Source organism: Lichenostomus cassidix, chromosome 1Aa (assembly GCF_008360975.1).
Source record: "Lichenostomus cassidix isolate B80296 chromosome 1Aa, HeHo_3.0, whole genome shotgun sequence".
Classification (NCBI taxonomy): domain Eukaryota; kingdom Metazoa; phylum Chordata; class Aves; order Passeriformes; family Meliphagidae; genus Lichenostomus; species Lichenostomus cassidix.
The window spans coordinates 45,868,194-45,888,236 of record NC_139480.1 but is presented as its reverse complement, the minus strand read 5'-3'; the positions used below and the strand labels follow the sequence as shown (position 1 = coordinate 45,888,236).

The following is a 20,043-nucleotide window of genomic DNA, read 5'->3' as shown; positions in this document are numbered from 1 at the left end:
GAAGAGATGTGCCCCCTTAAGAAGAAGAAAGAAATATTTTACCAAAATGTTTAGAAGAGCCTTCCTTTATTGGGCTGCTGGTTGCCAAGGAGAAAGAATCGATCATTTAACAAAAAAAAAAAAAAAAAAAAAGAAGAAGATGAGAAAAGGAGCTGTCTGATTTCTACTTAAATAAAAACACATGTTTTTTTCTTTTTTTAACAAGGCAGTACTGCTTCTCTGTTGAGTTCAGTGTATGATCATTTTAGAGAGTGCTAGTGTACCATTTAATCACTGTTCACAGGTACATGGCATGTCATTCCTGCAGAAGGAATCAGTTATGAGAAAAGAAAAATCTGAATAAGACCCATGAGACAATACTGTGGAAACGGTGTGATTCAGGTACATTTTTAAGAGCAACCACAAGCTCTGATTTATGGCAGTCACAATAGATAACCAGATTAGCTACCTGGGTTTGATAAAAAAGGGGAAAATGTAAAATTTTGGTTTAGTGTGTTAATATTGAGCTTGCTCTGTAAATGTAATCCAGGAGATAAATAATCTTATAAATGAGAAAGCATATATTTGAATTGTGGGCAGAGTTAAAACAAGAAAGAAAGGATGCATTTTTAAAATGATCTAACAAACTCAGTCCTATTATGTCTTTAGCAACAGCCTGGATGTAGACAACAAGCAAAGTTAGTGCACAGAAAGGATGCTCACTAATGATACTGCTTTCTCATGGGACAACTTTGCCATGAGCATGGGGATGCTCTTAAACAGTGAATCACAAAGCAGTTAGAAACTACTGAGCTTTTTGTGCTGCACAGCCAAGATGCCTGCCTGGCTGAGTCTCATCTGCAGGTCTGTGAACTTTCTCTCCATCATCTCTTCTGTATTTACAAATAAGAATGATAAAAATGTAGGTCTCTCTTTTGAGATCTGATGGTGAAAAGGGATATTTTAAAAAATAAAAAAAGAAAAGGAGAGAGAAAGGATTCCTTTTGGTTTTCCATTTACTTATGCCAGTCAGGGAAGAGTTTCTGTAAGTTACTAAAATCATGCTAATATAGCAGTCTTGTGACTGTGAGATGCTAAGACTTGATTATTTGTTCCAAGAAAGGCCAGGCTCACTACTCAGAAGAAAATATAACTCTCTGGTAACTAATGAAGTGTAGGACAGACTACATGGTTTTATATCATCTTCTATAAAAAGCTCCAGAATGTCCTAAAGCATTTGTGGCTGCAAGCCTGGGGCCTGTAATGATGTTCTGACTTGCACAAGTAGAGCACCCTTGACTGAGTGAGAAAAGCAGGGACTTAACTCTTCCTGAAGAAGCCTTGGCAATGGCCATTTAGCTTGGGGACTTAGTCATGTCCCCAATGCCTAGTTTGTAGCACAGACAGGGCCATTGTTGATAATTTTTTGCTGATAATTCAGCAGAACCTTATACTTTGATTTATATTTCCTCAAAGGACCCTTTCTCAAAGTTTCTCCTCCAGAGATTTCCTGGCAGTGGAAAAACCAACCTCAGCCTCTTTAATCTCTGCCCCATTGCCAGAGAAGCCTCCTGGGCATGAGTGGAAATTAATATCAGGATCAGGCTCTTCTGCAAGCTAAGCTTGGAGACACTGAATGTAACTTCTGTATCCAGCAGCAGGCACAGATTCCCAAAGTCAGCACACCCCATTTATTGCAGGCTGTAATTGATGCCTAATCCTGACACCAACAAAACTGTGCGTGATTTCCTGAAGGAAAAATGATAAAACTCTCCACTAGCATGCCTTCTTCTCTGCATCTTTGATGGACTGATCTGCATGTATTCAAACAGCCAAATATCTGTGCCAGGCAAAGCCCAACCCACTGTATGTGTTTCTCTTTTTTTCACTAGCAAAAACAACATGCAGCTTAGGAACTTCATTGGCATTGCAGGAGGAGGATTACAGCATGTGAGTCTTCCTTTCCAGGCGCCTTACTGCACTGAGTTTCTCACCAAAATGCTGTTGACATGACAACCTCATTGATCTTCCATAAAATCAATAGACAATCTCATTCTAAATCCAGATCCTACCATGGTTCTCTCACCAGGGATCCAGATGCCCTTCTGCCTGTTTTCAGGAGTGAAACCAACATTTTACTGCCTGGTTAATTCTTCTGCTCACTTCCAGTTAGGTGTATCTTTGTGGCAAGTGATAAATCTCTATCAGTAAGGCACAAAGTCTCCCAAGTATGTGGCACAAGCTTGTAGAGATATGTTTCAAAAGTTATTGTGGCCCACACCAACCACAGCCCTTATCAGCTGCATCCCTGAGTCTGTGCCTCAGCTGGGATTTCCTCCCACAGTCCCATGAGCTCAGTCAGCCTCTGGAAAAATCACTGTCTTGTAAACTTGTGTTTTCTTTGTCATTCAAGTGAGCTGCTATTTCTGGTATAACTGTTTCCATGGATACACCAGCTCATAAATAGGGTCAGAAACCTTGGAGATGTTTTTCAAGTATTTCCTTGGAATAGAGTATAATCTGGCCAGAGGTGATGAAGCTCATGAGTTTTCCTTTGAGGCCACAAGGACTGTGCTGCTACCACTTGGACATCATGGTTTCTGGGTTTCTGGTGCAGCTCTGGTCTGGATCAAATGGCAGCTTTGATCAAAAAGTTGGCATTGGCTTTCCTGGGACCAGGGGAGGAAAAGCCTGGGCAGGGATGGACAGGGGTTGGGTACTCAGTCCCTGGGCAGGACTTGTCATCCATCTGGTGTGGCAGCCAGGCATGAACATGAAGCAGGTGCTTCTTGCTCTGAGAAGAAGCTGTGCACCCACATCTCTGCAAAGAAAATGCCACTCACCTTTTGAGGGGAAGGGAGAGAGAGAGGATGGATGGAGAGAGAGGCCGGATAATCCTGGGAGATAAGAAAGGACATGAGAAGTGGGGCCCTTTAGGGAGTTTCTGTCACGTTTTGTCAGTGGTAAAAAAAATATCTTCATGTGACGCCATGGAAATTTTTTCCCACAGTCAACTTTTGTTAAAGAGAAACGAGACAGATTTCATTGGGAAAACAGGAAAACAAAGGGAGTATTTTGAAAACAAACTGCCTGAACACATGTAAATTTTTAAGCTTCAGGAAAGAGGAGTGGAGGGCTGTAGGGCTGATTTCCCCAGCAACTTTACCTACACAGGAGAAGGCAGAAGGGGAGGGGGAGCCCCTGGAAACCTGTCTGCAGCAGATGGAGGCATGGGAATGAGCAGCGGGGATGGGAGTGAGTCTGCTGCCAGCAGGCTGCACCTCTTTATATCCACACAAGCAGGTCCCTGCCCACAGCAACCACTTCTGCTGTCAGAAGACGATGAGTGCAATCAATCTCCACACATTTGTATACAAGCTCTAGTCATCACAGGGAAGAGAGGATGCCAACACGATGCTGCCCCCGTCCTCTTTCCTGCACCCAGAAATTACTGCACAAGCCTCTGAAAGCTGTGTGATTGTCTTAAGTGCATGGGAATGTGTGTTTGCTCCTTCTCTGCTAGATTGAAAACCCCTCAGCTGCATCCAGGATTTACTTCCCAGCTTCTCAGTGCCCACTCAAGGGCTGGGACCTTATTGATTTTTTTAATGTAAGCTAACAGTCTCACTGAAGGATTTATCTTGTCTTACTTCAGCCATTTGAAAGGTCAGAGGCCTTAGCTGTTGGACTGAGCACCAGTGCAGCACTGCACTGGTGACCACTGCCGGGGTCTGTCACATCAGTGGGGGACTGTCCCTTCTTGCTCACACACAGTCACACTCCTGGCTGGCATGGCTGCTCCAAAATCCCCTCCTCCAGCCTCACCCAAAGACAATCCCCATCCATCATAAACAAACCCACACTTTGGTTTGCTTCTGCCCGTGTTGCTCTGGTGCTTCTCTGTTCTCTGGGACTGTTTTCAGTCCTGCCAGCCCTGATCTCACGTTGTGAGGTGGATGCTCAGCAAGGGGAAGTGTGAGGTGCTTCACCAGAGCCAAGAGCCCCTGAGGATTGTTAACCTTGTGGTTATATCTCAAGCCAGACAGTTACAGGCCATGACTGAAGTACTGCTGCAGCTGAGGATGAGGATGACCTTCCAGCACCTTTTTGAAGGACTCTGGACCTTCTCTTTTCATCCTAAGACTCCATCAATTCTTTCCACATCTCTGACACTGATCTTCCAGTTACAAAAGGCTATTCAAAGACATTGGGGATACCAAATACTTGATAAAATAATATGCAGTACCATGAATGGAGTTTTGTTGGGTTGGGGTATGGACTGAGCTCTATCTGCAAGGGCCCCTCACAGCAGCAGCACTACTGGTACCCAGATGTGACCCAGCTGTAAGGTGTGTCTTCACCCCTGCAGCACCTCTCAGAAGTTTACTAGAAACCCCTCCAGGCATTCACCAGCACAGCAGAGGGATAGGGAATCCTCCCTTCCCTGACATGTGCAGACCTGTGTGTTCCCAAGAAGCAGCATCACCCAACGGGCAGGTTATTTCTTTACTTCTTTTTACTTCTCCAGACATCTCCCCCCAGAACCTCCAGAGATGCCACAACCTTCTTGCAGAAAGGGGAACACCACCCCCTCAGGAGTGTGCCGAGGCTCTGCTGCTCCTCCAGACCTTGCTGGAGCTGTGCCTGCACAATTCTGGTGTCACAGTGCTCCCCCCACTTCACCCCTCGCCGTGCAGACGCCCGCCCACGCCTGGTGCCCTGATGTCACCTGGTGGCAGGGTATATCTGGAGGACAAAGGACACCTCGAGACTCTTTCTACGCAGGCTGGAGGACGGGAGTTGAATGATTTGCAAGAGGAGCCCTTGGCACTGTAAGTGTTCCCCAGGAGCTCAAAGCAATAACAAGGGGGGCAGGGGGATGAAAAAGGAACTGGCTGCAAAACCCAGGGGAGAGAAAAGCCTGGGGAAAACTCTGTGGGGAAAAGATTTGTGGGTTTGTGCTTGGAGAGTGTGAATAGGTCCAGTAGCTAGGAGAAGGAGCTGTGATTCCTGTGTGGTTGTTTTCTGTTTACCATTAGGGCAGGTGCTGCAGCAGTCAGACCTCTCAAAGCTCACTAGCTGTACGAGCAGGGGCTGCTCTGCTTCTCATGCTGGGTACCCCTCAGTTGGGGCTCCCTGAACCCCCTTGGCTTGTCCTCAGCTGAGCCTGGGTGTGACCAGCACGGGAGGCTCCCAAGGAGCATCTGGGACAGGCAGCTGGTGTTTCCTGCCCCAGTGCCCAGCAGCACATGCAGGGCACATGCATGAGGAGTTTATAACATGGTGCTGTACCTCTGCTGTTACTGAATCCCTTCTTTTGACTGGGATAGTCTTTTCAATGATCCCCATTTGGGAATATAGATCTACTGGACATGAGTTTCTGTCTTTTAGAGTGTCTCTTTCACATGTTCTTGGTCTTAAAGCTGCTGCTAGAATGAAGGATTTGAAATCCTGTGTGAGACACAGGAGCAGAAAGGGCTGAGCCTGCATGGACTCTTTGCCGTCACTATGATTAGCCACCTCAAGCATTTGAGACTGGAGCTATGAGACTCTTCAAAGGCACTGGATTCAAAACTCCCTCATGAATGCCTGAAAGGATGATGCTAGTGGCTCTCATGAGGCCAAGATCTGAGCATGCACAGAGCCTATAAAAAGAATGTGAAAGCAAGGATATTTCCTCCCGGTTTCTGTCTACTTAAGGAAGAGTATCTGCATGGAGGGCCACAGTTTATGGAGGTTGGGTGTCTGACACCCCTGAGGCAGCATGACACAAGTGCACTTGGGGGAATCTGTATTTTTCAAAGTTTTGGACAGGGGAAGATGAGTCTGTACATCAAAACAGGCTGAAGAAGATCAAGTGAGGCATCTGCATTATCTGCCAGGGACATTTTCCACAGAGAGTCAGAGATTAAGGATGGGGCAGATTAAAGAGTCAGCATTTCTCAGTAGTATCCAAGCCCCTTCAAATTTAAAGAAAACTGAAAGAAGGATGATTAACCTGGCCAGCAACCCAGAGGTGGGATTTCTGACGCAACTGAGATAAGCCCATTAATGTGTATTAGGTATAATTAGCATTCACATGCAAGCAAAGCTCTTACCTAGAGGATTAAGCCCTGGACTGGGCAGAAATGCTGTCAGGGGCAATTAGGTAACACCTCATCAGAGGAGGGGGTAGAGGAAGTGCATGGCAGAGGATTTTATGCATCAACAGTCTTTGCATCCACAGCCATCAGCTCTTGCCCAGGAGCTGCACGCTGGTGCTGGCAGAACCAACAGAGCTCTGGCAGCCCAGGCAGCACTGGGAGGAGGCAGCATAGCACTTGCAGAGATCTAGAGGAGATTCAAAACATTTGTCAAGCCACCTGTTTGATCTGGTACCAAGGACTGTCCAAGTAACGAGGTACGGTAAGACAAAAGGCTGTGAAATTCCCATAGGAAGAAGCTGCTATTGGCATTTCTTTCATCTGTGTGGTCCTGGGGTGCTTGTCTGGCTGTGTGTAGGGGCAGTTTGTTCCCAAGGTGTGGGAACTGGGGCAGGTTCCATGCTGTGGGGCAGGGCCCATTCCAGCATGGATGGGGAACTCTTTGACTGTAGTGATGGCAAGTGAGTCCCTCCAGCTCAGTGGTGAGAGGGCAGCTTGATTCCTGCTGCAAGATGGAAGTTGTTATATGGCATTAAGTTTGCTTTCCATCCTCTGTCTTTTTTTTTTTTTTTTGTAAGTGATGCATGGAGAGAATAGGTAGAGAGATGTTAGTAAGGAAAAAGTTAGAATTGTCCCTAATGTTAGAAGGGACAATTGTCCCCTAACTAAATCTTTCATTGAGTGCTCTTTACTGAATTCATGCAGGTGAGAGAGGATGAAGTGTGATTTGGGCAGATGCTTTTTCCTACCAAATCCTGGGTTATTGAATAGCTGGTAGATGGATACAACTACTTCAGACTGGGGGGAAAAAGAAACTTCAAGGGCTGAATCTTCCCATTAGCTATTCCTCTATTGAGTGACGATCATGGACAAAATGTGGACTCAAGGACTGAAGAGGTTTGGACCCTCAAAGACAATAGTTGTGGTTAGAGTAACATGCCAGTAGACAGCAGAGGTTATTGAAGCAAGGCAGGAATTCAGTTGGAGATGGAGCTTAAATGCATCTTTCAAGTTTTGGATGTCAGTCCTAAGGGATGGAAATTTCTTTCCTGGTTTGTTTTTTCTGCTGTACTTTTGGGAGTAGCCCATGAGAGGGGTGCCAAGTAACTTGGATGTCAGACTAACATGGTGCTTAGAAGTGAATGTGTGTCCCCTGTAGTTCAGGAATGGGGTCTGGCACTGAGACAGACAACTTACTGATGAGAATCGCCCCCAAGATAGAGGCATATTAATAGACTTTGGTGCATTAGCGGACATGTTATGGAGCAGCTTTCTGATGCAAAGAATTTTGTTGTAGGGCAGTATCATCTGAATTCCTCCCATCCTGAAACAGAGAGGCACCAAATTCTGTCTTTGTTTTGGAGGCAAAATGCCTTCATCTCTAAGTTTGGCCCTAAAAAACTGTGAGTTAAAAGATTTCACCTCTCCTCCCAGCAGTGCAGTCCAGGTCATACATATCACTGCACTTCCATTCTCATTCTGTAGAAGAGGAAGGTGACAGTGTTTGCCTCTCCTGCCACCATGCTGTGAGGAAAAAGAAAAAGCTGTAAATACTGGGCAACTGTTCAGGCACTGCAGAGATGGCAGCCAAATAAGTAACTTGCACGGTTTGAGCTGATCCCTGTGTTTGTGGGCACAGTGTGTGCTTAGGAAGCCTTGTGTTACACGCGGGGGAATAGCATCTGTGCATACTTCAGCTTCAGACACAACCATCTGCTGCTCCATTTGGGGCTGCTGGAACCTGTCCAGCCTCCTGCTTGGGATATTACAGCTGAGACAGAAGCATGACCACCAGCAACAGAAGAACTAGCCTGCCTCTAGGTGCTATCATTTGGAACCATCCTACTGCCACCACAGATGGAAAGATGTCCTGGGTGATGTATCTCCAGATTGCCACAGATACAGAAATATGGCTCTTCACCTTGCACTGATGTGGAAGTGACACAGGAGGATTGCTTGGATGATCTTTCTCCTTGCATCTCAGGATTTGCTTTCCAGCACCCTGGCTATTTCAGGATAAAGACATGAACTCTCTTTAGACTAAGGAATAAAATCTTCGATTACATTTATAGTTCTGAGATTAAAAGTCCACAGTGTCACTGCAGGTGATGTAAGGGATTAAGCCAGAGTACTATGACGACCTAATGAGATTAGTCTTTAGAACCAAATCCTGAAGTTAATTCCATCAGCGATTACATCAGCCTGGATGCACAGGGATAAACACCTGGAAATAGGAGATATATAACAGTCATGGGGAAGAACATGATTTCAAGGAAGAGAGAAAAAAGCTGCATTTATTTGTATCCATAAAGGCACTTGTTCAGACCATTCTAGCATACTAACTAGCACAAAATTTGATAAAGGAGTGGAAGCTCCCCTTTGAGCACTGGTGAGAGTTATTGCTGTACTCTCTGGGAAGGAAGCAAAAGGCTCAGAGTGCAGCAGTTCTGCTCTCTAAGACAGGAGACATATCTCCCAAGCAGAAATTGCTCCCTGATAACTATTTAGCCCCTGTGAAGTGGAGTTTGGCTCATGTACTCTGTGGTGAACAGGGGTCAGCATGTGTAATATAAGGCTCAAAGATACCAAAATGGATACTTCCTGGGGAAAGTTATGGGCTTTACTCTTTTAAATCCTGAGAAATTTGCAAAATTAACTTCTACCTAAAAGACAGTCTCCAGTGTTTTGCCTTAGCCTTCTTTATACTCTTTCAACAGATTATAAAGAAATTGTGTTATTTCACATAAGTTTAGTATTGACAAACGTGGAGCCCTAATTGCAGCTCCACCCAGACAAAGTGCCCATCTAGCTCAGCATCCCATGTCCATCCGTGTTCAAAGGTAATGCTTAGGCACAAGTGTGAGAACAGGTGAAGTGTATCATGATGATTCCCAAGGACAGGATACTTCTGTAAGCCATACATGTGTCTTTATGGCTCCTGCAGTGGTCAGGTCTTGAACCAGTAAGTAAAAACATCAGCAATGCTATTCCAAGGCTAGCTAGAAAAAAACCCAGCATTGGCATGAAACTTCCTATTTTACCTCAACTGTGGGGCAAGCTTCTCCAAGAGAAGCAGTAACCTGTCTCCAAGAGTCCAGCTGTGTTTGAGACAAAAAGTGTTAGTCTCCATGACTCTGCTAATCACTACACCATGAGGTTAAGTGTCTTTTTGGCCTTGGGTCAAGTGTACTTTGTATGGCATCTTAATTCTAGCATGCCAGATGAAAGGCATTGCTACCCTGCTTAATTTGTATGCATCACAATCTTTCTTCAACACCATTATCTTTAATCCTGTCACACTTATATTTCCCATAACTCTGTCAACTGACTACTGATCCCTAGAAAAGCCAAGCAGAGCGTTGTGCCAATCCTTGCTGTTGTCTTGCAGAGAGAGGGATCTGAGAGAGGCGTGTGCCCACCGTCCACAGCCCTGCCATGAGTGAGACCCCAGCCGCCAACCTCAACACCACCACAGAAACTCAGACTGGTCCCGCCACACCGCGCAAGGGGCCTCCCAAGTTCAAGCAGAGACAGACAAGGCAGTTCAAGAGCAAGCCCCCCAAAAAAGGAGTAAGAGGGTAAGGGAATTTTGGAAAGAAAAGAAACCGTACTGGTTGAATAGCTCCCCACTGCTGGGTTGTGCTTCTGTGGTACCATCTTCCCTTGGGCTAGAGACAGAAGACTTTCTCCTGCCTCCTGGAGCTGCTTCTCTTCTGTTCCCACAAGTCTTCTTCCTTGGCTGGGGGTTTAGGACATCTCCCCTTTCCTTGCTGCTGGACCAAACTTACTCCTTACCTGCTTTCTTCTCTCCTAGGTTTGGAGATGACATCCCAGGCATGGAGGGACTGGGCACAGGTGAGCTCTGCAGGATGTTGTTGTCATGCCCTGATTTAGCACAGGTGCAGACAAACTTCATCATGGGAGAGGATTCTAGGGTGGCCTCTGTTTCCCTGGCCTGTCTGCAGCTCTCAGAGTCACCACAGAAGACTAATTCCACCTCCCCAAGCTGCCACGTTGGTGCTTATGCTCACATACACTACAAGAAGGAAAGGCCATTTGTGCATGCTGCAGCTCCAGACTGCTTATGTTGGGCTGCAGAAGTGCTTGTTTGTTTTCTGCTAATCCTCTGGCTAAGAATTTCAGCAGCATGAGGTTCTCAAGGAACTGCTAAATGCTAAGCTATTAATACCAAAAGTCACAGAAACTAAATCCCAGATGGTTAAGTATTTGTGTTGTCATCAGAATCCTAATTTTAAGTATTTTATGTACCCATCTGGGATTGAGAAACATGCATTGGATGAGCTGTAGCCAGTCAGAACTTTGTAGGTATTGATAACAAGAGAGTTACAGATCCTGAATGTTATAGGCCAAATTATTCAGCATCTGATTTAAAACTGCACGTCTTTGAGGAGATCACAGTTTGGCTACAGGTAATTTATAAGAACAGGTGAAACCATGTAACTGCAATGATTTTTTACACCAGTTTACATAGTCACTGAAGAGACTAGGAAATGCTTGCCTGCTTTTGCTTACAGAAAGCAGGTACACTGATCTGGTTTGGTCTGAAAGGAAGTACCAGATTTAAAATGTTCATCTGCCCATTTAACCTTCAAGTGGAGTCTCATTCTTTTTAATGTTTCCTGAGTAAATCAGCCTTTCCATTAATAAAAAAAAAATCCAAGGAGTGCAATGACAAGAACCCATTTTTCATTTTCTCTCTTTTGCAGATATCACAGTGATTTGCCCATGGGAAGCTTTCAGCCATCTGGAACTGCACGAGCTGGCCCAGTTTGGGATCATCTAAGGCGTTAGCATCTCTGCTGGTGTCACCTGGTGACTCCACAGACATCAGCATGGTCTTCACCACCTTTGACACTTGTTTTTGGCCCTTGCATCCACTTGCTTATGGGCAGGGTGGTTTTATAAGAGCTAGTGATGAGATACTTAACTTTGCAGATTAATTTGGCAAAGAAGTTATTTGGGACCCTGAGCAGACCCCACGCTCCATGTGATGAAACTGCTGGAAAATGTCTTAATGCCTCCCTGCACCATACTCTTTCTTCTCTCACTGTCATAGATCTTCAATGTTTATGGTGATACAGGGAGGCTGTATTTGAACTTTTCCCCTGATTAGCTGAGATATTGTGTGCATGTACATCCAGACCTAATTAGGTCAGCCCATTCTGTTTTCTTCCTTCCCTCCCTGACAGCTTTCTGTGTAGAATTTCTATGGCTGGGTACCCTTGTTATTTGGGCCACCAATTATTTGCTCAGAGTGCATCTGTAGAGCGCAGCATTCCAGACACCATTCCAGACATTAGGTTGTTTTCCATAGGAGATCTTCCCCAGGGGCTCACCATAAGGAACGTGCTGCTAAGATTTACCTCATCAGCAAACAGAGAAAAGGGCTTGCAAATGCTGTCTCTGCTGTACTGCCCACAAGCTATGAACCATGAGAGTCTGGCTGTTCTCATAATGTTAAATGAAAATGTGTGTGTCTGAGATCAATAGCTAAGTGAATTAATCCAATTATTCATTCCTTTGTGGCTGCAATTCCAAAGAAGCAGCACTCCAAATGGCGCTGTGTTCCCTCCCCTTTGATAGGAAGCCCTGTGTGACACTTGCACTGTCCCCATGCCCATGCATATTTACACAAGACATTTGCTCCCAGGACATGCTCGCTGCTGATTAAGACAGAGAACCCTTATGATCAGTCAGCAGACTGAGCCAGCAGTCCCACCACATCCAGTAGAAAATGGTATTGCAGTAATTGCTCTCTCCTCTGTATTTAGCACAGGACAATTCTCCCTTCCCACCGTCCCTCTGAAGCAGGAGGCTTTTCTCTTCACTCCCTGGCATTTCAAGCCCTGCATCTTGTTTGGACAAGCAGGCAAATGGTGTCCCCAGAGAGAAGTAGCAGCAGAGCAAGTGAGGAGGCAGGGGAAGGGTAGGATGTGTAGATGCAGACAAGCACAGAGCGAATCCACTTAACCCCATCGATCTGTGTCTCATGCTCTCTGGCTGCCTGAGTGCTGCTGAGTGCTGAGGCACCCTAACCACTTAAATATTCAGGGAAGGCACCGAGATTCCCCACAGCCCTGGCATTAAGGAAGGGCTTTTGGCTTGTTTGGAGGCAAGGAGCAAGTTTATTGTAGCTACATAATATTCATAAGAGGAGGTGGAATTTTTAATCATTGCCTTTAGCTTGAGAAGCCTCATTGCATAAGAACTGCCTCCCCCTGTCTTACCTTTCCTATGCTGAACATGTTCATGGGAGCAAAGAGTGATTGTGGAGAGGAGAGCAAATCCTGCCTGAGCGATTGATCCCCACGCATAAAGCATTGCTATAAATCCATGGCGGTGCTATAGTTATCTGCTACTGTTATTCCAGAAATAAAAGCTAGCAGTTTTCAGTTAAAATATAGCTTGAGCACCAAATGCTAAAGGAAATTAATTCCTCTTGGCAGTCCAGAGTACAGCTTTTATTATTCAGCACTCCTGCCATTAGACACAGCAGTAAACCATGGAGTGGTTCAGAACCACAGCACTATCACAGCGCAGAAGTCGTGTACCATTTAGCTAATTGCAGCCCACAGCTATTTCCTTGGGCAGAGGCAGTCTGTCCTTTCCACTTACTTCCAATTTCTCCTGCCTTTCTCACCTTCTAATGCTTTTCTTCTTTCCCTAAGTGTTCTTTATGTAAATGATGTTTTCTTTAGTTTTTACTATAGGCAACTGCTCATTTTTTTTCAAGCTCATGTACTAGCCCTCTCCTTCTGCAGTTAAATGTGAATGTTCCTATGGCAATACTCTCCTGCTCTCACATTATGCCATCCTGTTACATATGATCCTTATTTCACCTTCTCAGTCTGTCCTCTTCTCTCTGGGAAAAGACACCTTGGAGCCAGTTTTGAACCCTTCAAGCTGTCTGCCTCTATTATCATTGAGTTTTCCCTTTTTAAAGTTTTTTCAGCATGAGAAAAACAAGAGAAGAGAATTTTAATTAGTCCTTTTGCTCCCTTTTCATCCCAGGCCTTGGGAAAACAGTTCAAAGACAGTGAGATACTCTATCAGAAAATACTGGGGTAAAAGCAAAATTCTCCTTAGTCCAGGGACTGAAGCTTTAGCAAATCAGAAGGTCCTCGTGTAGTTCCACATCTGATTGCCATATCCCCAGTTCCCATCAGAGAACTACTCCATTCTCCTTCCTAGAGGAGTCCAACAGGAATGCACACATAACCCAGCTCTCATGCCTGCCTGATGAGCTGTATCAGAAGATGGATGCTTCGAGTCAACACAGTTTGTTAGTTATTTTAAAAAATAATTTCTATTCATTAATAGGGATTACATTCATTCCTTTACTTGTAAGGAATTTTGAGACTTAGAAGGAGAGTCTTAAAACATGCTCACAGTTGTTTTGTCTGAGGTTCTGAGTGTTTTCTAATGAGCTATAATTCCTGAAACTTCCATTTTTCAGTGAGAGATGGCTATGGTGCAAGAAAGCAAATGTGTTAAAGTAGCTTGTTGAAGGACTTCAGTCTAAATGCATTGTAATATGCTATTCTCTGTTCTTTTACTATAAAAACATGTCAAAAGGAATAAAAATTAATAAAAAATATTTTAAAAATCCTAAGAATGTAGTCTGTCTTGCTTACAAAATATACCCAGGGAAAGGCAGATGACTTAGCTTTTCCTCCTGAATTCCTTTCCTGGGGAAAGCCCTGAAAGTCACTCATCACTTCTCATTAGAGAAAAACAGCTATTTGTCTCCAAACAACAGGCAATGAAGACTGACTGTGATATCATCTGAGAAGCAGTTTTTTCCTGAGTGATGACTGGTGTATTCTCCTCAAAGAGCTGCACGTGGTTTCCTTCAGGCTGAAATCTTTTGGCCAGTTGCATCTTCTGGGACTCTGTACATCAGTGTGTTTTCTACCCCACAGCAAAAAATTGCTGAGATGTGAATGCCACTTAGTTCCTTCTCATTGCCATGTCTGCAAGACAGAGCTGCAAACATTCATCTCCTCTAGCTTCTTGCTGCTGCTGAACTTTCTAAATGTTCATAGGGGTTTTGAGATGATCAGGTGAAATTGCCTTCTGGTGTTGTGCTGCCAAATCTCAGCCTTAGAAGTGTTTTCTTTCATGCCATCTTTGGAGTATTTTTCTGGCAACTCATTACTGGTGTCCAACTGAAAGTCTTTTGTCTTTGAATGTTCTCTGTCCTGTGAGATACAAATATGAGCAGTCCAAGAGTCACTTTGAGAGGGGTTTTTATAAACCCCTTCCCAAATGCACTTTGAAAGCCAGAAAAACATCTTCTCCCATGGTTATGTCTATTTAAAGCAGTAACCAATTTTTGAGTCCCATCCTCACTGATCCCAGTTTCTGACTCTAGTGAGAAAGCTAATTAAACCCAAATCTCTCCAAGAAAAGAAGAATGAACCCTGGGAAATGTGAGAAGCACTTGTCTTGCTTCTTCCCTTTCCCCCTCGCAATATCAAAATCACCTCAGGAACCTCAGTTAAAAATAAATAAATTTTAAAAAAAATTTAAAACCCCAAGCCTTCAGTGTAAGTTGGATTCTTCAGGAGATCTGAAGATTGTTAGTGCAAAATTACCATTCTCCAAGAGTTTTGAAATCAACACCTCACTCAGTATCAAGCCACTCTCACATTTTCCTGTGGTATTGATCAATATGCTGTAGGCTAAAAAATGTACCCTGGCAATATCACTGTGTTTTTTGGGGCATTTTTCTATTTCATAAATGGGATTTTGAGAGTTAGGTAAATTAAGAGATTTTTCAGAGTACTTAACATTTTAGCTTGAAGTTTAAAATGCAGCTGTCATTAGTTGTGGTTGCAGCTGTAAGTACTCATTAGTGAATCTTATTCTCTCTGAGTCAGATCTCACTCTGACAGTAACATCCAGGGCCTCAGCTCAGAGATCTGAGGAACAAGAAGTCTGTATTTTTGAGAGCATTTATGTAATGCTCCATAGGGTGGGCAGGTTATTCCAGCCAACAGTCTCTTTCAGCATCACCACACCACTGTGATGCAAATCTAGACAGATTTGAAAAAAAAAAAAAAAAAGAGCAGAAGATTATGCAATTAAAATACAAGATAATATCACATGTTTATAAATGTGCTCAGCTCTGGAATTTCCTCATACCAGACTGCATAACCTTGGAACTTTATTCCGAGTACTTGTAGTGCTGTCAGGACTGTTGAAGCTGGGATCAGCTCAGCACCCCAGTGCTGGGCACCTGCACCTCCTGAGCTTGTTCTGACAGCCCAAGGCAGGGAGCAGTCATGGCTCTGAGCTTTTTCCACACCAGCTGTGATCCCCCCAGAGGGAGTGGGATGGCTGAAGCCTCTGTGCTGGGATTGAATTCTGTCATAAGGATTGAATTCTGTCAGTTGCAACTTTCAATTTACCTTTAATATGTGCTTTCACGTTTTACGTTTTTCCCCTTCTTGAAGTTTAACGTAACTGTGGTGAGAATTTTGGTCATTGCTGCTCCTGCTGGGTGAAAAGAATACCTTCTCTATGAAGGCTCATTGCCTCCAGGAATTTTCAAACACTTTCATGCCTCTGGCATTTTTTCTGAGGGCCTCTCACATTCCTGAGGCTGTAAATGAAGTAGCTGAGCATACCAATCACCAGCACACACACAACACACAACAGGCAGTGCAGACAGCAGGGCAGACAAGGGATATAACAGAAATAGATGAACTATTTCTGTGAAGAGAGGGACTTTAGACAGGGGGGCACTGGGAGTGAAGAATGCTTTTGGTACCCTGAGAACTTGGTCATGGCAGTGGACAGCACAGGAAAAGTGCACAGGAAGGAAAGATTCCTTCAAGAACTTGGAAAACACAGAGGAGGAATGTGGTGAAGCCCCAGCAGGCTGCCTGCCAGAGCAGTACACTGGGCTTTGCCCTAGGGCTCTGCCAGATAGGGAGGGTACAGCAGCTGGCCAAGGAGCACTTGCAGGGATTTTGAGCCTGTTATGATGCTGAAGAAAAGCATCCACACAAGGCACAAACTATCTAAAAAGCACTGAGCAAGCTGAATGTGGTTCCTTACAAGAGACCTTGCTCTACCTGGCAGACAGTGGCTGCACAACCATGCAGGAAGAAAGAGAGCTTGGAGAAAAACACATCAGAGTGTGGGAGCTCCAGACTACCACCACAATGACCATCTAATCATGAGTGACAGAGTAGGTAAGCAAGAATAACATCAATAGGAAAATCTACACCTTGTGCTGTTAGGAGAACTCAATAAGCTGTGTTTTACTTCACCTCTGGACAGAACACCAAAAGGAGCAAACGACAGAAATCCCAGGATCATTAAAACCCCATCATTGTAGGCTGCTGGAACACATCTCTTGGAAGTGTGACCTGTGCAGTCTTACAGGGGCTGTAGAGGGGCACAGCAGGCTATAGGCAGATGGGAGGCAAGGCCAATTCCTCAGCCATACAGAAGTTTCTGCCCCAAAAGTGACCTGAGGCACAAACTCCCATTGCTTGATCAAAACACAACATTGGTTTCTCTAGGCACAAGGAGAAGGCAAACTCATTTGCTCTTCTTACAAGAGCTATCTGGATTCAAGCCAGCTCAAATCTGTGTCATCCAGACAGCTGCTGGCGTGGGCATAGCAATCTTGCATCTGTCTGCACCAGGGAACTGGCTGCAGGTCTGAAAGCAAGGGAAGAACAATACCAGAATGCCAACCACATGGAAAACAACAAAATGCATTAGATCTGGCTGGCTTTAGCAGCTGCAGTTTTACCAGAAACATTCTCTGGGATCATGCTAGGCACTTTGTAAGTACATCACTATGAACTAATGAATTAGTTATAACTCTGGTCTCCAAGCAAGTGTGTTAGTCCAGCCTGTGGATACTGAACTTCACTAATAAGGGGGCACTGTGGAGATGCAGCAAAATCAGTCTTAAAAATGTCAGTACACCGCCAAATCACATATAGACAGCTGGGATGATGAACACACAGATGGAGGCATTGGGGAAAGTCTTTTCAAACACAAACCTTAAGCTAGATGATCTGGTAAGCACCAGTCTCAGACAAGAGCAAAGGGAAAGCAAGTCAGCAGTTACATTGGAATGAAATATGGTCAGCAAATGAAGCAATTTTGAACTAAAGCTGCCTACAGTGAAGGAGTACCACAAGGAGATATATTATGATGAATCTGAGAGAATCTTAACACCATTGCATCCCCATCCAGAAGGCTCCATTCAGTTCTAGGAATTTTGAGGACAAAATCTGGTAAAATATTCAGCATTTTGAACTCATGTAGAAGGTGGGGGGTGGAATGAAGAGTAAACAAAAATGAAAAAAGGAGAAGTAAGGACTCCAAAGGCATCAGGGAAATTGTTCCAGTGTGCATAGCCCCCTGAAACAGCCAAGTGGAGTTCTGATTCCCACCTGGAGGTAGCTGTAGCCTCTTTCCCCATGGGAACTGGGAAAGCTCTGATACTTAGTGTGACTGCACTGTGGAAAACATCCAAGGATCCCCTGCAGAGAACACCTGGCACAGAACAGGCATAGTTCCTGCAGGAGTCAGGGCAATCACTCCAGGCCATCTCCATTGCTGGTGTCTCTCAAGCTATATACCAGTGATGTATAGAAAGTAAGTTTGCTTTTCCTATGAAATTCATGCTTGGTCATTATGATATCAAAGCTAAATACATAGGAAGCTCTGTTTAGCAGCCATCTGTAAGCTTCCAATAACAAAACACAAAGTAAGATGCTGGGTTCTCAGCTGCTGAAAAATAAATATGAAAAAACCAGCAAAAATCTAAAGCTCAAAACAAAGAACATGGAAATACACAAGACATTTTCATTTCATTTTTCAGTGAGAACTGTTTCCTTGGAAAATACAGTCAGATTTTAGTTTCACCTCCCACTGTTAGTGCCAGATTTCTCACTTTGGAAGGCACAACATGTAGTTCATTGTGTGTAATGGTATGATATGTAATATTTTTTTTCTTTGCTTTATTCTGGAACCCTTTCCCTGAAAGGTGGAATAAAGCTTTGAAGCTTTATCCCAGCCATGTAAACTTTTTGCATTTATTCATAGTAATGCCTAATCCCATTTTTAATCTTAATAAGCTCTTTAGTGCAATAATATCCTATGGCATTAAGACGTACAACTTAATTCCTTGAATTAAAGCCAGGATTCTCTTTAGAGTTTTTGCACTGACTTCCATAAGCTTTGGATCAGGTCAAGCTCCAAAAAAAACCCCAACCTGCTGCAAACCAGCGAACTACCTGACTGAAAAAGCATTATGCTTTTATATTCTCTTAGCAATATCTTTCCCATGTATATAAAATGTGCATTCATGAGAATTTCAGAACTTCAAGCAACATTTAACTGGAATAATTAGCTACCCTGATCCCAAGATGCTCTTGATAAACTCTTCAGGAAGGAATACTTCCATGCCCTCATTTGAAGCCTTTGGGTGCCTACTCTCAGAAGAACATTATCTCTTGATCTGTCTGAGCCAATTATAAACAGGATTCCCAAGTTCCTTCAAACAAAAATGATAGAGATAAATTTAATATTAACCAAATTGTAAACAGGAGGAAGTTGTTGCTAGTTAGAATAATTTAGTTACAGAGGAAATTTTAAATCACCTCTTTCGAAGGTCTGAGAAAAGTCATACTGTGGGGACCACCTGGAATTTCTCTCTGAGCCCCAAAAAAAAGTCCCAAGTATTCAAGTATTCCAAATAGTACAAATCCTCTGCCTTGTTTTCAAACTGTAATTGTGGCCAAGAGCTACACAACAGCGCAAAATCCCATTCTGTCTTTCATGTGCCTTCACTTTGACATTATTTAAAATGAGAAATGTCTCTCATAGCCCCTTCAGTTGCCTGAGCTTTGTGACAAGGCACTGAATGTGCACAGAGAGGGTAAATCAGTCCAAAGCTCAGACACAAATCCAAAGCAAGGGGGTTGCTCTAGAAGTTGCTGCTCACTGACTGGAGAAGGTGACCTCTTTGGCTGCTCCAATTGTCAAATAAAACACAGTTCATGGTGACTTATGTTTGCACATATCATCCCTGCTTGCAGCAAGCTCAGAGCACAAGCACAGCTCATTGCTGCAGCTTGGCTGCTGAGCAGTACTCAGTAATCTGAAAGAGCTTCATTACGTTTCATCAGGAGTCCTTAACCCCTCTTTGGTTTACTAAAGACAAGGCCAAAAGGGCTTTTGATCAGACCCAGAAATTTCTTAGCCTTCATGAAACAATTAGCAAGAAGGAACATTTTAGAGATGAAGTAGCTGTTGGTTTGATATTTTAGCCATCTATGGCAAGCCAGAGGAGACTGCCTGAAGTTCACTAATACCTTAACTGAGCACATTACATTTCATGGGTTACTCAAAGCGAAGTTAAAGTGGGGAATTACTGCCTCAGAAAAGCTGGCAGGACACACCTAGGGCAGAAATTGGGTGATTAACCTAGCAGCTGCTGTGCCCAGCAGGTAAGGTCCACACTTTATATAACAAGCAGAGAGAGAACTGCAGATTCCCAAAGGATTCAAAACAGACATATGCTACTAATTAATTTGTAGCAAATAAGGTTTAATTAACAAGAGGGTAGCCAGAACAGCCCTATTCCCTCAGAGCAAAGCCCAGCTCCAGAAGCAAGGCCACATCCCGGATTTGCAGTCAGTAATATCATAAACAGACTGTGACTGCCCTGGCATTGCTCTTGCTCCATGCTAGAGGCAGCAAGGCTGCAGTGTGGAGGGCAAACCCTCTCCAATTCTCACTCCCCATGCCCTGTACTCCACTGCCTCCTTTAAGCTCCCTCAGGAGGATGGTGACAGTGGCTGCCAACCATGTTCTGCTCTCTTGGGGCTCCTGACATGCTTGTTCTGGTTCTGCCTGCTGCTCC

The 20,043-nt window shown here is 44.1% G+C and overlaps 1 protein-coding gene across 2 annotated transcripts; it reads left to right on the top strand.

Moving 5' to 3' along the window:
* Positions 1 to 4,697: 4,697 nt before the first annotated feature.
* PDE6H (phosphodiesterase 6H) lies at positions 4,698 to 13,712 on the top strand. Of its 2 annotated transcripts, none has more exons than XM_085047508.1 (4): positions 4,698 to 4,811; positions 9,511 to 9,700; positions 9,937 to 9,977; positions 10,850 to 13,712. In XM_085047508.1, exons 2-4 carry the CDS (start codon positions 9,558 to 9,560, stop codon positions 10,924 to 10,926), a joined length of 261 nt encoding a protein of 86 aa, XP_084903634.1. In that variant the 5' UTR covers positions 4,698 to 4,811; positions 9,511 to 9,557; the 3' UTR covers positions 10,927 to 13,712. The 2 variants fall into 2 exon arrangements, with proteins under 2 accessions (XP_084903634.1, XP_084903635.1); XM_085047509.1 differs by lacking the exon at positions 4,698 to 4,811 and adding an exon at positions 6,226 to 6,384.
* The last annotated feature ends 6,331 nt before the right edge of the window (positions 13,713 to 20,043 follow it).